Source organism: Oncorhynchus tshawytscha, linkage group LG21 (genome assembly GCF_018296145.1).
Source record: "Oncorhynchus tshawytscha isolate Ot180627B linkage group LG21, Otsh_v2.0, whole genome shotgun sequence".
NCBI lineage: Eukaryota > Metazoa > Chordata > Actinopteri > Salmoniformes > Salmonidae > Oncorhynchus > Oncorhynchus tshawytscha.
Genome location: NC_056449.1, coordinates 27,433,123 through 27,449,869, shown reverse-complemented (window position 1 = coordinate 27,449,869; position 16,747 = coordinate 27,433,123). Strand labels below are relative to the sequence as shown.

At 41.3% G+C, this 16,747-nt stretch overlaps 1 protein-coding gene across 2 annotated transcripts; it reads right to left on the bottom strand.

Moving 5' to 3' along the window:
* Positions 1-2,286: 2,286 nt before the first annotated feature.
* On the bottom strand, positions 2,287-16,238 carry ube2d2 (ubiquitin-conjugating enzyme E2D 2 (UBC4/5 homolog, yeast)). Of its 2 annotated transcripts, none has more exons than XM_042303255.1 (7): positions 16,159-16,238; positions 14,066-14,129; positions 4,377-4,408; positions 4,145-4,222; positions 3,820-3,925; positions 3,531-3,624; positions 2,287-3,326 (listed from the first exon to the last, which is right to left on the bottom strand). In XM_042303255.1, coding segments are annotated over exons 2-7 (357 nt in total). In that variant the 5' UTR covers positions 14,067-14,129; positions 16,159-16,238; the 3' UTR covers positions 2,287-3,280. The 2 variants fall into 2 exon arrangements, with proteins under 2 accessions (XP_042159189.1, XP_024239104.1); XM_024383336.2 differs by lacking the exon at positions 16,159-16,238 and adding an exon at positions 15,886-16,152.
* Positions 16,239-16,747: the final 509 nt, after the last annotated feature.

Sequence of the window (16,747 nt, the reverse complement as noted above, 5' to 3'; positions counted from 1 at the left end):
CATTATTAAAATGGTTACAAGCTAACTGTAGGTCAGGGTTCGCCAACTAACCGCCCGCGGCCCATTTATTTTGGTCTCAACTTTTCTGAGCAAATAAACATATTTAATAATCTTCATTGTTGGACACAAAAAACGGTTAAACACGAGCAAATAAGCTACATGTGATTTTAATTTGTGAAATCTGTTTCACAGTATTCCCGTTCATAAGAGATATGTGATTTTATACAAATGAAATTGTTTTAGTCAAGTATATCTGTATGCAGAAAAAAAATGTTTCGCTCGCGCTGTATATATCGGTCCCCTAATGCAGCATTAGTAAAGCCCTACTTTTGTGATTTTTTAATTTACTAAATATATTTGAGTGTTTACCAGCGTTTGTAACTAGAACCTGACAATTATCTGTACAAAACAGTAATTTTGATAATACTTGTGGAATATAAAAATACTTGCTTGATATGCTTTCCAGTTTCTTGAAATACTTTGCAAATGCAATTTATTTCTGTAAAAACTGTAATGGTCTATTCATTCCTTTTACATTTTTGTACTGTGTATGCTCTTATCCAGAGCAATTTACAGTAATGAGTGCATACTTGTTCGTACTGGTCCCCCATGAGAATTGAAACCACAACCCTAGCATTGCAAACACCATGCTCTACCAACTGAGCCACATCACAAACCATTTGATGTCGCAATGAACTCAATTACTGTATTGTGCATTGTTATTCTTCATGGTGATGGAAAGTCAACAGGTACAAAGGTATGACTAGCCTATGGACAATACATTAATGTACATTGACATTGTGGTTTGAAAGGATGGTAAATTAATACTGCACAAAAAGTTTTCCCATGTTATTTGACCAAGAAAAATATTCAATTTGATGTGGATGTTTTGTGTCTTTGCCCACAACTCATGTTTGAGGACAGACAGGGTTTTGTGCTTTCTGGAGTCCAATGACAACCGCAGAGAAAGAGACAGGGAAACAACGCTTACAATTCCAACTATTGAATCCTGCAAGATACTGTTCTAAATTACACAACTACCTTTTTGGCAAAGCAGAAAAAATGCTTTTGCCTGTGCTACATATGTAAACTCAGCAAAAAGAGAAACATCCCTTTTTCAGGACCGTCGTTCAAAGATATTTGGATTTTTACAAATTAACTTCACAGATCTTCATTGTAAAGGGTTTAAACACGGTTTCCCATGCTTGTTCAATGAACCATAAACAATGAATGAACATGCACCTATGGAACGGTCGTTAACACTAACAGCTTACAGACGGTAGGCAATTAAGGTCACAGTTATGAAAACTTAAGAGGACACTAGAGGCCTTTCTACTGACTCTGAAAAACACCAAAAGAAATATGCCCAGGGTCCCTGCTCATCTGCGTGGATGTGCCATAGGCATGCTGCAAGGAGGCATGAGGACTGCAGATGTGGCCAGGGCAATAAATTGCCATGTCTGTTCTGTGAGACGCCCAAGAAAGTGCTACAGGGAGACAGGACGGAAAACAGATCGTCTTCGCAGTGGCAGACCACGTGTCATAACACCTGCACAGGATCGGTACATCCGAACATCACACCTGCTGGACAGGTACAGGATGGCAAAAAAAACTGCACGAGTTACACCAAGAACGCACAATCCCTCCATCAGTGCTCAGACTGAGAGAGGCTGGACTGAGGGTTTGTTGGCCTGTTGTAAGGCAAGTCCTCACCAGACATCACCGGCAACAAGTGAGTGAGAGGACGTTTCTTTTTTTGCTGAGTTTATATCGCCCGCTAAATGCTAGTAAAAGACCCAGTGCACTACTTGTGATTTTTTTAAATTATATATTTTGGAATTCAGATTTTTCAGGGGGTGGTTCCCCCAGCTGAATATAGTTGATAAAGTCTGCTGTAGGTTGTCAATAATCAGACAACTTATTTAGATGTTTTGGGAGAAAAAAAACATAAGCTACTACATAAACATTATGAAATATTGGTAAAACAAAAATTAAGCAGTTATTTGTCACGTTTTCAGTCTAATGTGCAACATATTATTTATGTAAGATGTGATAATGTATTGACAGGCAGATTTTTGTAAGGCAAGTGGTATAAAGTCACAGCATTTTAGAGCAATTCCTCAGAGCAAAATGTATTTACATATTAGGAACACATTAGCCATGGTACCACTTAATATGCATTTCCCCCTTTTAATTTAGCAGGGAAAAAACTATTGAAAGACATGAAGCAAAACCAGTAGTGGTCTTCCATCCTTCTCTCTAGCAAGTGATGTTTGAAACTCAGTGGAAGCTTGAGTCATGGTTTTTATTACACAGTTTAATCAACACACAAAGCTCAAAGAGCCTCTCAGGTAATTTAATATACAGAGTTTGTTTGTGTGAGGAGCATTTTGTCCTCGCACCCAGAGCCCAAGCCTGAAGATGTTAGCCTCGAATTTTAACAATAACAAAAATGCAACCTATGAGTTATAGGGAAATAAAACAGGTTAAACTAAGAAAACTTTCTTTAAATACCTGGTCCAAAACCTCCAGTTTGTGAATGTAACGAAGGTGGTGGTCTTGGAGAAACTGAGTTTGGGTGTGTGTGTGTGCAAGGAACAATCTAGGCTTATGGCAATAGTGGGGGAGAGTGGATAAATTCAAGTCCTTTCATATAATTCAAGAGAAACAGACGAAAAGGCCATAACAGTTTTCCATTTTATAGCCTGCTATGATTAAAATAATTCCTTACTAGATTTTATACAAAACACACGAGTGTCCCCGGCTCAACATGTGAAACGCTTTCCTGAAATCACGCCTATATAGCTGGGAGATCAGGAAAGAAAACGTAGAGTAAAAAAAAATTCCCCCAATTTCAGACCCCCCAGTCCCCAAGTCATACAGATAAGGAATGCTTTAAGAATGAAGAACATTTGGAGTGAGGGTGTAGGTAGGGCCCTAGACAGCCCAGCCTGCATCAGGAATATGACCAGGAATAAGGAGGGGAGAGTGGGGTGGGTATGAAAGGAGCACAAGGGGCAAGGGGGGTACGACTGCAGTTTGAGAATATGTACACCATGGCTGCCAGGTTAAGTTGGGTGGAGAGGCCGAGGTGGGTGGATTGGTCGTGAAGGGGGGGCAGGAAAGAGGGAGTTTACAGGTGCTCTGGTTAAGGGGAGATGTGGCTCAAAGAAAGCACTCCAATGGAAACCAACAAGATCTTTTTCATTTTTTTCTCTTTACTTTTAAAGCTCCGCTAACATTAGCTGTAGAGGTGGTTGGTCATGATTCTACACCAACACTACATTGCATACTTTTGTGTCCATTCCCGAGCTATTCTGTTGTACCTGAAAGCAGAGAAAAATAGTGAATTTCTGCTTCTTGAATACAGTAGGAGTCCAGATTACTATCTGTTCAACAGTTTTAGCATACAGACAAATAACCAGAGGATTATCTAAAGGATCTAACAAGATCCTGCCATGTTAACCACATTGACTCAAGATGTTATAGGTCATCCTAAAGAACACCATTTTCTGAAGCTATATACTCACTTTTCCCTGTCCGTCTTGTAGATGCGGGCGATCTCAGGTACTAAGGGGTCATCTGGGTTTGGGTCGCACAGCAGAGAGCAGATTGACAGGAGAACTAAAAGGAAGAGGTCAAGGTCCTGTTATTGGTTTAGGACTGAAGGAGAGCTGAACTTAAGAGTTACAAAAACAGACACAGGAATCACACCCCCCCCCCCACCAAAAGAGGACATTCATACTTCACAACGTTAAAGTGGAATAAAAACTAAGCGGTTTTATTCCCATCTTCCATCTACTGTATTGTACGGTGTACCTTTGGAGATGGTCAGGGCGGGAGACCACTGTGATCGCAGGATGTCCAGACAGATGCTGCCGTTGCTGTTGATATTTGGGTGGTAGATTCTCGTGGTAAACGCAACCTGCACACACAGAGAAACAAACAGAATGGACGTGGTTAAGAGGAGGAAGAAATAACTCAAATGGATGAAGGGTACAGAAAGGGAGCATCACGAAACGACGCAGTACCAGCCATCACATAAAACACACGTTCAAACAAATGCATGTGTGTATGATTGACTACGACAAGTGGATGTCATCTGTAAATTCAGTGTGTGTGTGTACACGTATTTCTGGCTCACCTTTGGCGGTTTAAAGGGGTAGTCTGTGGGAAAGTGAATAGTCAGGAAGAATACCCCACCCTGATAAGGACTGTCGTTCTGTTAGAGTAGAAGATTCAGCACCATTAGTATCAATTCAATCTTAGAGCTTCACAGGTCATTAGGAGAATGTCATCATGGTGAGATACACTGTACTATAGAAAGTAATAAAAGCTCATTTATGATAATGACTGATTGTCGTCACAGTACTTACAGGTCCCATTATCGTGGCTTGCCAGTGAAACACTGAAAGAGAGAGCAGTGAAACCGTCAGACGTAGTCGGTGTAGCGAGAGTGTTGAATGCTGTGAAGTCAGGATGAGGTAAAGCCCAGGGTGGGGCTGGATATTCATTCTATATGACTTATAATACCATTCCAGCAGTATCATTTTTTAAAATTGACATCATGAATGATGTCAGTGCAGTAGTTAAGCAAATGGATATTTGTATTAAAGCAATTGTTATATAATCCATCCTAAAAACACAGGGGAGTGGCCAAATGCCATCTAAAGATATGAATGAATGTAAAGCGCTCAACTAAAAAGAACTAGAACTTCAGAACACTTTAAACAAATGCACCAATACCATCCTGAAGTAAAAATGGGGAAATGTGAGAAAATATATAAGGAATAAAAGAGTTTAGGACCATTATACAACCATTTTATTTTAAAGACCCAGGTTGCTACTCTAGCCTATCTGGGATGTTAGAAGCCCAAAACAAGTTTTGGACAAGGGTGACAAAAGCTCAAAATGTGTCACATTTTCCTTTCAAAACAACAACTAGTATACCTTGTACAACATGGAGGGCACAGGGCAGGGCTAGTGTATACCAGATCAGATGGTTGCCAGAGAGTGGTTAACAGCTAGTGATTCTCAAGCAGGCAGGCAAACAGTGGAATCACTTAGTTTTCTAGAGACAACACTGGTACGATAAGCCAATGCACTTCATCACCATATTCTCTGATAAGAGTAATATCAATATAATTTATCAAAAAGATATCAGATGGCCTTTGACACTTGTCTGAGTGAGCCACTCAGTTTGTTAATGGCTTTGAACTTCATATCTTATTATGATCAATAAATGGAATTTGAGTAAACATTGCGTAATCTCAGACGTTAGCCTATTTGACGTCAAGAGGTCTCAGAACAGCAAAAGTATGTTATATTGTGCTTGCGCACAGCTTGGCTACAGAGGATTACAGCTAGTGGTTGTGTTCATGTGGTATTTTATTAGGATCCCATCAGCTGTTGCTGAAAGCTGCAGCTACTCTTCCTGGGTTCTACACAAAACATTGATAGACAATAACAGAACTACATAAAATGTTGAAACGGCACACAGCCTACATAATACATACACACAAAATATTTAGGTCAAATAGGAGGCGTTGTGCTGTTTCATCTTTAAAAAAAAAAATGTTTCAACAGGTTTGCTGTTCACTTGAGTAATATGAGATGGGAGTTCCATGCAATAATGGCTCTATATAATGCTGTACGTTTTCTTGAATTTGTTCTGGATTTGGGGACTGTGAAAAGACACCTGGTGGCATGTCTGGTGGGTGTGTGCGTAAGTTGACTATTTTTAAGACGTTTCTTTTAAAAAGAAGACGTGATGTAGTCAGTCTCTCCTCAACTCTTAGCCAAGAGACTGGCATGGATGGTATTTATATAAGCCCCCGAATTACAATGAAGAGCAAGACATGGCGCTCTGTTCTGGGCCAGCTGCAGCTTTACTAGGTCTTTCTTTACAGCACTTGACCATATGACTGGACAATAAACAAGATAAGATAAAACTAGAGCCTGCAGTACTTGCTTCTTGGAGTGTGGTGTCAAAAAAGCAGAGGATCTCTTTATTATGGACAGACCTCTCACCCTCTTTACAATCAAAAAAAATAATTATATATAAAATATATATATATATATATATTATATATACACACACACAATCTAAGGTAACACCAAGTAATTTGTCTCAACTTGTTCAAGTCTCACACCATTCATTACCAGTTTCAGCTGAGGTCTAGATTTGTACCAAATACAGTGCTCTTTGTTTTAGAGATGTTCAGGACCAGTTTATTACTGGCCACCCATATTACTGGCCACCCAAAACTGACTGCAACTGCTTGTTAAGGGTTTCAGTGACTTCATTAGCTGTGGTTGCTGACACATATGGTTGAATCAGCATACATGGACACAGGCTTTGTTTAATTCCAGTGGCAGATCATTGGTAGAAATAGAAAAAAAATAAGAGTGGAGGGCCTAGAGAGCTGCCCTGCAGTACACCACACCCTACATGTTTGACATGAAAGATAAACCTTCAGTTATATCAGATTAATAGCGCTGAATGATATGGCACAGGTTGTTAAAACAAGTTCCCAACAGCAGGTTATTGTCAAAAAAGGCTTCTCAACCATTTTTACTCCCAAGCCATAAGACTCCTGAACAGGTCATCAAAATGGCTACCCGGACTATTTGCATTGTGTGCCCCCCAACCCCTCTTTTTACGCTGCTGCTGCTACTCTGTTTATCATAAATGCATAGTCACTTTAACTATACATTCATGTACATACTACTTCTATTGGACCGACCAACCAGAGCTCCCGCATATTGGCTAATGTAGCCTCACTACTTTTATAGCCTTGCTACTGTATAAAGCCTGTCTTTTTACTGTTTTATTTCTTTACTTACCCATTGTTCACCTAATACCTTTTTTTGCACTATTGGTTAGAGCCTGTAAGTAAGCATTTCACTGTAAGGTCTGTTGTATTCGGCGCACGTGACAAACTTTGATTTAATATCAAGAGGGTGGCAGGGTAGCCTAGTGGTTAGAGCACTGGACTAGTAACCTAAAGATTGCAAGTTCAAATCCCCGAGCTGACAAGGTCGTTCTGCCCCTGAACAGGCAGTTAACCCACTGTTCCTAGGCCATCATTGTAAATAAGAAATTGTTCTTAACTGACTTGCCTAGTTAAATAAAGGTCAAATAAATGGAAAAGGCTGCACTGAAATGTAACAGTACAGCTCCCATAATCTTCTTATTATCAATTTCTTTCAACTAATCAGTTATTTGTATTAGTGCAGTACATGTTCAGTGCCCCTGTCTATGAGCAGACTATAAAGTCAGAGGAAAAGCATTGTATTTAGTCAAAGATATTTTTCATCCGTTTACTAAGCTGATAGGTCTGCTGTCTAGAACCAGTAAAGGCCACTATACCACTCTTGGGTAGCGGAATGACTTTGGCTTCCCTCCAGGTCTGAGGACAAAGACTTTCCTCTAGACTCAGATTAAAGATATGACAGATAGGAGTGGCCAGAGTCAGCTACAATCCTCAGTAGCTTTCCATCTAAGTTGTCAATGCCATTATTGATCGATAACAATTTCCCACCTCTCCCACACCAACTTTACAAGATTCTAACTTACAATGCTGTTCACTCTAAAAAACAACATTTGCCACTTTACAAATGAAGTAATCATTAAAGTAACTGGGAACATAAATGGTTGTGATGACTAAGCCATCTGATTCGATGAAAGTGTCTTTCTGCCCATTTCCTTTAAAGTATTCCAAAGTTGTCCATCATTCTTTATATAATTTAACTTGGCTTTATAATGCAGTTTAATAACAATTTCTTAATTCGCAGTGAATCAAATTTCATTTGTCACATACGTGGTTAGCAGATGTTAATGTGAGTGTAGCAAAATGCTTGTGCTTCTAGTTCTGACAATGCAGTAATAACCAATGAGTAATCTAACCTAACAATTTCACAACAACTACCATATACACACAAGTGTAAGGGGATAAAGAATATGTACAGAAAAATATATGAATGAGTGATGGTACAGAACGGCATAGGCAAGATGCAGTAGATGGTATTGAGTACAGTATATACATATGAGATGAGTAATGTAGGTTAAGTAAACAGTATATGAAGTGGCATTGTTTAAAGTGGCTAGTGATACATTTTTACATCAATTTTTCCATTATTAAAGTGGCTGGAGTTGAGTGAGTATGTTGGCAGCAGCCACTCAATGTTAGTGGTGGCTGTTTAACAGTCTGATGGCCTTGAGATAGAAGCTGTTTTTCAGTCTCTCGGTCCCCGCTTTGATGCACCTGTACTGACCTCGCCTTCTGGATGATAGCGGGGTGAACAGGCAGTGGCTCGGGTGGTTGTTGTCCTTGATGAGCTTTATGGACTTCCTGTGACATCGGGTGGTGTAGGTGTCCTGGAGGGCAGGTAGTTTGCCCCCAGTGATGCGTTGTGCAGACCTCACTACCCTCTGGAGAGCCTTACGGTTGTGGGCGGAGCAGTTGCCGTACCAGGCGGTGATACAACCCGACAGGATGCTCTCGATTGTGCATCTGTAAAAGTTTGTGAGTGCTTTTGGTGACAAGTCAAATTTCTTCAGCCTCCTGAGGTTGAAAAGGAGCTGCTGCGCCTTCTTCACCACACTGTCTGTGTGATTGGACCATTTCAGTTTGTGATGTGTACGCCGAGGAACTTAAAACTTTCTACCCTCTCCACTACTGTCCCGTCGATGTGGATAAGGGGGTGCTCCCTCTACTGTTTTTCTGAAGTCCACGATCATCTCCTTTGTTTTGTTGACATTGAGTGCGAGATTATTTCTGACACCACACTCCGAGGGCCCTCACCTCCTCCCTGTAGGCCGTCTCGTCGTTTGTTGGTAATCAAGCCTACCACTGTAGTGTCGTCTGCAAACTTGATGATTGAATTGGAGGCGTGCATGGCCACGTAGTCGTGGGTGAACAGGGAGTACAGGAGAGGGCTCAGAACGCACCCTTGTGGGGCCCCAGAGTTGAGGATCAGAGGGGTGGAGATGTTACCTACCCGCACCACCTGGGGGCGGCCCGTCAGGAAGTCCAGTACCCAGTTGCACAGGGCGGGGTCGAGACCCAGGGTCTTCGAGCTTGATGATGAGTTTGGAGGGTACTATGTTGTTAAATGCTGAGCTGTAGTCGATGAACAGCATTCTCACATAGGTATTCCTCTTGTCCAGATGTGTTAGGGCAGTGTGCAGTGTGATTGCGATTGCGTCGTCTGTGGACCTATTGGGGCGGTAAGCAAATTGGAGTGGGTCTAGGGTGTCAGGTAGGGTGGAGGTGATATGGTCCTTGACTAGTCTCTCAAAGCACTTCATGATGATGGAAGTGAGTGCTACGGGGTAGTTGTTTAGCTCAGTCAGATGTGATTACTACATCCAATGGGTATGGATTAGGGCTGTCCCCTAAAATCTTTGTTCTTTCGACAAATCAATTGGTAGAATTTCTTGTGTGTATTTTTCCATACAGACATATCCTATGTGTTTTATCAAATCAACTATATGCACCAAGCTAGTCTGATGCTTTAAGCGCACTATTTGTTGAAATAAATGAGACACAAATGACTAAAAAGGAGTCCGACCGCAATTGATTTTATTGTGACGGGCTCAGACTTGCTGCGCTGTTTAATAAAAATATATTTTAAAAATAAACAAGACAGCGAGTGACTGATCCATTGTTTCGTTCTCCTCCCTGCTGCAGCGACCACCACAGAACATCAACAGTGTTCATCATAGTTACAGCCATTTCTGACTGGAAAGGTCTGTTAACGAAATCCCTAATTTGTTTAGGGAAAAACCATTCCCTGTTCCCTCAACCCTTGCTCTCTTTATGTGACACACATATGCACGTGACCAATAGGGCCTGACCTATATCAAATCAATCAAATGTATTTATAAAGCCCTTTTTACATCAGCTGATGTCACAAAGTGCAATACAGAAACCCAGCCTAAAACCCCAAACAGCAAGCAATGCAGAATATTTATTTTATTTGTCACGTGTCTAATATAACAGGCGTATACTTTACAGTGAAATGCTTACTTACAAGCCCTTAACCAACAATGCAGTGAAGGAAAATAAGTAAAAAAATAGATAAGATTTTTTATTATTATAGAGCAGCAGTAAAATAACAGTAGCGAGGCTTTATACAGGGGGTACCGGTACAGAGTCAATGTGAGGAGGCTATATACAGGGGGTACCGGTACAGAGTCAATGTGAGGAGGCTATATACAGGGGGTACCGGTACAGAGTCAATGTGAGGAGGCTATATACAGGGGGTACCGGTACAGAGTCAATGTGAGGAGGCTATATACAGGGGGTACCGGTACAGAGTCAATGTGAGGAGGCTATATACAGGGGGTACCGGAACAGAGTCAATGTGAGGAGGCTTTATACAGGGGGTACCGGTACAGAGTCAATGTGAGGAGGCTTTATACAGGGGGTACCGGTACAGAGTCAATGTGAGGAGGCTTTATACAGGGGGTACCGGTACAGAGTCAATGTGAGGAGGCTATATACAGGGGTACCGGTACAGAGTCAATGTGAGGAGGCTTTATACAGGGGGTACCGGTACAGAGTCAATGTGAGGAGGCTTTATACAGGGGGTACTACAGAGTCAATGTGAGGAGGCTATATACAGGGGGTACCGGTACAGAGTCAATGTGAGGAGGCTATATACAGGGGGTACCAGTACAGAGTCAATGTGAGGAGGCTATATACAGGGGGTACCGGAACAGAGTCAATGTGAGGAGGCTTTATACAGGGGGTACCAGTACAGAGTCAATGTGAGGAGGCTATATACAGGGGGTACCGGTACAGAGTCAATGTGAGGAGGCTATATACAGGGGGTACCAGTACAGAGTCAATGTGAGGAGGCTATATACAGGGGGTACCAGTACAGAGTCAATGTGAGGAGGCTATATACAGGGGGTACCAGTACAGAGTCAATGTGAGGAGGCTATATACAGGGGGTACCAGTACAGAGTCAATGTGAGGAGGCTATATACAGGGGGTACCGGTACAGAGTCAATGTGAGGAGGCTATATACAGGGGGTACCAGTACAGAGTCAATGTGGAGGCTATATACAGGGGGTACCGGAACAGAGTCAATGTGAGGAGGCTTTATACAGGGGGTTTCAATGTGGAGGCTATATACAGGGGGTACCGGAACAGAGTCAATGTCAATACAGGGGACCAGTACAGAGTCAATGTGGAGGCTATATACAGGGGGTACCGGAACAGAGTCAATGTGAGGAGGCTATATACAGGGGGCACCAGTACAGAGTCAATGTGGAGGCTATATACAGGGGGCACCAGTACAGAGTCAATGTGCGGGAGCACCGGTTAGTCCAGGTAATATGTAGGTAGAGTTAAAGTGACTATGCATAGATAATAAACAGAGTAGCAGCAGCGTAAAAGAGGGGGTGGGGGGAACAATGAAAATAGTCTGGGTAGCCATTTGATTAGCTGTTCAGGAGTCTTATGGGTTGGGGGTAGAAACTTTTAAGAAGCCTTTTGTACCGAGACGGTGCTCCGGTACCGCTTGCCGTGCGGTAACAGAGAGGTTATGACCTATGACTAGGGAGGCTGGAGTCTGACAATTTTTAGGGTCTTCCTCTGACACCGCCTGGTATAGAGGTCCTATCATAATCACAAATTCCGAACACACAGCAGTCAAATGGACGTCACAAATAAACTCTAATGGGGTGAAAATGTTTACTGGTTGCTCAGGAGGAAAAAGGGGAAGTCTGAAGTGTGGAATAAATTTGACTAGTTGTGGAAAATACTGGAGATCAAAAAGGTAAGGTAAGAGCTGTGGGTATATTATGTGTGCAAAATAGGTGCTGTTAGATTACAATATAATCTTTGACCGTTTGGAACAATGTTAACACTAAAATTATAAGCGTAACAGTCTGTGGTAACACTTTTTTTGTAAAGCCATTATTACAGCAAAGACATAAAAAAGTTACATTCATTCGTGAATGCAATTTCCGAAATGGAGCAGCTTATTTATTGTTTATGCTAATTATTCAAGGGTCGCTTTGTCATTTTATTTTAAAACTATAATGCTTGATTGATGAATGACTCGTATGCGGTGTGATGACATGAAGGGATGAATGACTGATAGATACAGTGCCATCGGAAAGAATTCAGACCCCTTGACTTTTTTCACATTACAGCCTTACCCTAAAATATCCCCCCCATCAATCTATACACAATACCCCCAAAATGACAGTGAAAACTTGTTTTTGCTTTGTCATTATGGGGTGTGAAGATGAATTAAATTGATGGAAAAATCTTTTTTAGATTCCTTATTCTCCTGTCAGCCTTCTGTAATGTAACAAAATGTGGAAAAGGTCAAGGGGTCTGAATACTTTCCGAATGCACTATAAGTATTGAAATATAGGCCTAAATAAGTTACGGTATTAAGACTAAACAGGATGTGCTCTTAGGCCCACAGTTCGATGGTGGTTATACAAGGCTGCTGTACTAAGCCTACTAATGATAATGACATTTCTTCTTATTATAATGATCATAATAACAATAAGGTCAAGAGAAAGGTGGGTTATCATTTTTTGACAATTTGGAACAGCGTGAACACTAAATAAATTAGAAGTAATACCAGAGAGGCTGTTCTAATGACAAAAGTAACGCCTTCATTACAGCATAGCAAATATGAAAAACAGCCGAATTTGTGAAATTGTTTATCCAACATGTGGTTGGGTGAGGCTTGGTGCTCACGGAATCAGTAGGGTATTAAACAAACACTCAAACAGGCAACACAAGTAGAATCTGTCTTTATAAAGCCAGGCACATTTAACAGTTAGGCTATTGATTTTCATTTTATAAAAACAATTTAGGGGGTAGTTAGGCTATTGATTATAGACCTAATTAAGTTGGGGTTCCCTCCTCACTTTTCTTAAAAATTTAAGGCAAGGGCTGTTGTAACGTCTCCCAACTCTGCTGCTGCCACCACCATATTGTTCTCAACACCAGTATGCTGGATAACTTTGCTGTTGTGCAGCAACATTGTCTAGGAAAAGGCGGCAGTTTAGGAGTGCACTGATGAGTTTCAGAACCGTGGACAGCAACCGCTGTCCAACATGGGAGAAAGCGCACGTTATAAAATAATATTTTTTATTAGTGTTGCGCCATTGTTCTTATGTAATACAACCATATACAATTTCAGTAGCACATGTCAGAGTGATGGACTGTGCCATCCCCACGGCCTCCACAATGGATTAGTCCACTCAGATAGGCGCGAATCAGACAGGTGTCTTCTAAACCATGAAAGTTTTTTTTCTACTGCTCGACTAAAGAAATCTTGGTCGACCAAATGTCTATCGATCAACCAATCAACTAAATAATACAGTATTAGTAAAAATGTGATCAACGCATGTGGATGATCTTGTTCCTGTAGTGTATGTAAACACCCTGGTAGATTGATTAATAACCTGAACCAGATTACAGTGAGAAGCTTTCTCTGGAGCTGACAGCTTGATTAAAACCAGTCATTCCATACAAATGAATTCCCTTCCTGTTAAAATGACTTGGTTTTTGGTCATTTGTCAGATACAGGGAAACATGTGCAATCGGATCAATTAATTGACAATATACTGTTTATGGTGGTCACTGGTCAGGTCCAATATGGCAAGGCAGTGACAGAGTTTCATACTGCTAATGGCTATGATGGACATCTCACCAACCCTACTGGAGCCATAAATAATTATTAGATTGCAAAGACTTCCTGGTACCTCGCCCAACACCAAAAGTGAAACCTAATTTGCTCCAGGGGTGAGATACTAGTATAACTGACCCTGTAAAACAACACATTTCACTGCACCTATCCAGTGTGTGACAACAACATTTTTATGATTTATTTTTATATGCAGTCCAGATTTTCTGTGATTCTGGTTGACTGAGAGATTCCTAATAAACCAGGGTGCATCAGACTCACCACCATTTAGAAAAACTATCTGCATCTAGCCTACTTGTTTGTTTGCTTGTTACAAGACCTTTGGAAGCCTGACATGTCATAGTATTGTGGTGTTGCCTGATGAGGAGCTACTTACTGTCATCTCCTACTGGTCCTGCTGAACACTGGGCTGGTGGGTCCCGTGCCAAGTCATTCAACTCCTGAGAGACAGGAGTAAGTGGTTAGCAATGACAATACTATTTGAACGTATGTACCTATAGACCAATACATACACTGAGTATACAAAACATTAAGAACACCTGCTCTTTCCATAACAGACTGGCCAGGTACATCCAAGTGAAAGCTATGATGCCTTGATGTAATCTGTTAAATCCAGGTTATAGAAGGATTTCTTAGCCTTGAGTAGATAGTAGGTGCCAGTGACACCGGTTTGAGTGTGTTAAGAACTGCAACGCTGCTGGATTTTCCGTGTGTATCATGAATGGCCCACCACCCAAAGGACATACAGCCAATTTGACACAACTGTGGGAGGCATTGGCGTCAACATGGGCCAGCATCCCTGTGGAACACTTTTGATACCTTGTAGAGTCCATGCCCCAACAAATTGAGGTTGTTCTGAGGGCACAGGGGGTATACTCCTCATATTTGGTATAAAACAACTTGATTATTCACAATGTTAAGGGGCAGCCAGTTGTCCATATCAATCAAGTTCTATTGAACAGCTCAAATTGACTGTTCATCAATAAACCACACACCCACCCACCAAGAATGCCCTCTATACATCATGCCCTCACTAGTAATGTGACACCAGAGTTAACAACAGAACACCTAAAAACTGTCAAATGTTGTTAGATAACTGCCTGATCTCACAATTTCATTCTACTGTGCTTTTGGTAATCGAAAATGAACGAATTAAACAAAACAAAAAAACAAAAAAATAACAAAAAAAACATTTCCCAAGTCACACCTGAGATATCCATGGTATTTAGTCAGCATCATGGCAGCTATTACTGGGATTGCCTGGTACCTACTAACGTTAGCTGGACATATTTTGTCAACATGACTACCAAAAGTAATGAATCCATAACTTTAGCTTGTTAACAATGCTCCAATGTTAGCTAGCTAACTGTCACGCATTGTATCTAGATTAAAAGTATGAGTGATGACTGACAATTACATGGAATAAAAAAAGCCCATCGGGTGATCTACCCATCTAGTAAACATCCAACTAACTGGTTAGTTAGCTAGCTGCATTAATGTAGCTAACTAATGTGCGAATAAAACTAGAACTCATCTTGTTAACTAGACAGTTAACGTTAGCTCACTACCGTTTCTCGGGGCCCCATTTAAATCTGTGAAGTTAGTGGAGTGGAAGGCTGATATATGGAGTTAGGCGCAAGCTAGCTGCATTCGTCATGTTTTATCTAGTTAGCGAAGTGATTACTGGATTTGTGGGACATAAAACAAGCATAACTACCGTTAGCTAGAAATCTGACTGGATAGCTAGCAGACAACTAACGTTAGCCGCCGACTGAATTAGCCATAGCTAGCTACGTAACTAGTTACCTAAATAATGTTGTTAGCCAGCTAACTACCAATCAAACGACTATCATGTAAACCAGTTCGTTTGAATGATGCGATTATAGATATGTAAACTACACTGATCTTCTCTTGATAAAGGTACATTCCTAATCTAACGAGCTAACGTTAGATGGCAAACTAGTAACGTTATCAAAAAGGTAGAGGGCCCAAAAATGTGGATCGAACACCGACCGAGGCGCATTGCTTCACGGCCGTGAGCCCATTTGCCGTACTGTGGGTGACAAGCTTTTAAACACACCACATTGAACCCCGACATCATTCAGATGACACATCTAATAGAACACATCTTACAATATATCGCTTTTTTTATTATAACTGCGAAACATTGGGCCTTTTCGTTGACTTCCTTCTTACCTTGTGAATTCTTTTCAGAGCCATTGTTGTGCTAGCGCTGTCACCGAAAATGTGTTATACTCGATTAAAATGGCGGTTGCTGTCTCTATCCGGGGGGTAACTATTCGAAATATTTCTATCTCAAATAATACCCTAGTATAATACTAAAATCAACGATTGCTATCAGAACGGGCACACTGATATATTGTTTTATGGCGAAACTGAAAGAGACTAACTAGGGGTAGAACCGCGTTCCTTCCTCCTACTGCAGCGGCTACCAAACCATTCACTCACCCTGCTTTTACTATTGGGCGCGTTCCTCAGCCAATGCGTTATTGACGCCTGCCAGATCTTACAATGCCTGGATAAGTATTTGAAGTATCAGCTGACCAAATTATATGTTATAGCAATCTGGCAGTCGATGACGCAGTCGATGACGTTGCACGCAACCATTGTTTTAACGCATGCAACGTCTGAGCAGGGGAACGCGACCTCAGCACTTCATGCCGCGTTCATGTACTAGTAGGAACTACAAAACTCGGAAATGTCATACCTCCTGATTCATTGAACGCGGCACGTGTTTAAACTACAACCAGTTAGTAAGTCAAATGTCCGAGTTTCTTAGTTTCGACTAGCACATGAATGCAGCAAAAGATTGCGCGCGGACAACATACAATATAGCGGTGCAATTGACGTCATTTTGGCTCTCAACAGGCGACAGGATATGAATGGGCTCGTTTGAGTAGTACCGATTGTAGACGACAGTCCAAGAGTGAAGAGGCGGAAGGGCATCTCGATAGCCGAAAGTCAGACATTGATGAGGTTTTTCAACATCGAGGCTCAGTCAACATGAAAGTGTTGCCATTGTTTATAAAAGTTTTTC

Coding starts and splice junctions, on each gene's coding strand:
- ube2d2 (XM_024383336.2), bottom strand. CDS start 15,909: ATGGCTCTGAAAAGAATTCACAAG. Junction 3,926..4,144: donor ACCCCTTTAAACCGCCAAAG/GTGAGCCAGAAA, acceptor CTGTGTGTGCAG/GTTGCGTTTACCACGAGAAT. Junction 3,625..3,819: donor CGCCCTGACCATCTCCAAAG/GTACACCGTACA, acceptor TCTTCCTTTTAG/TTCTCCTGTCAATCTGCTCT.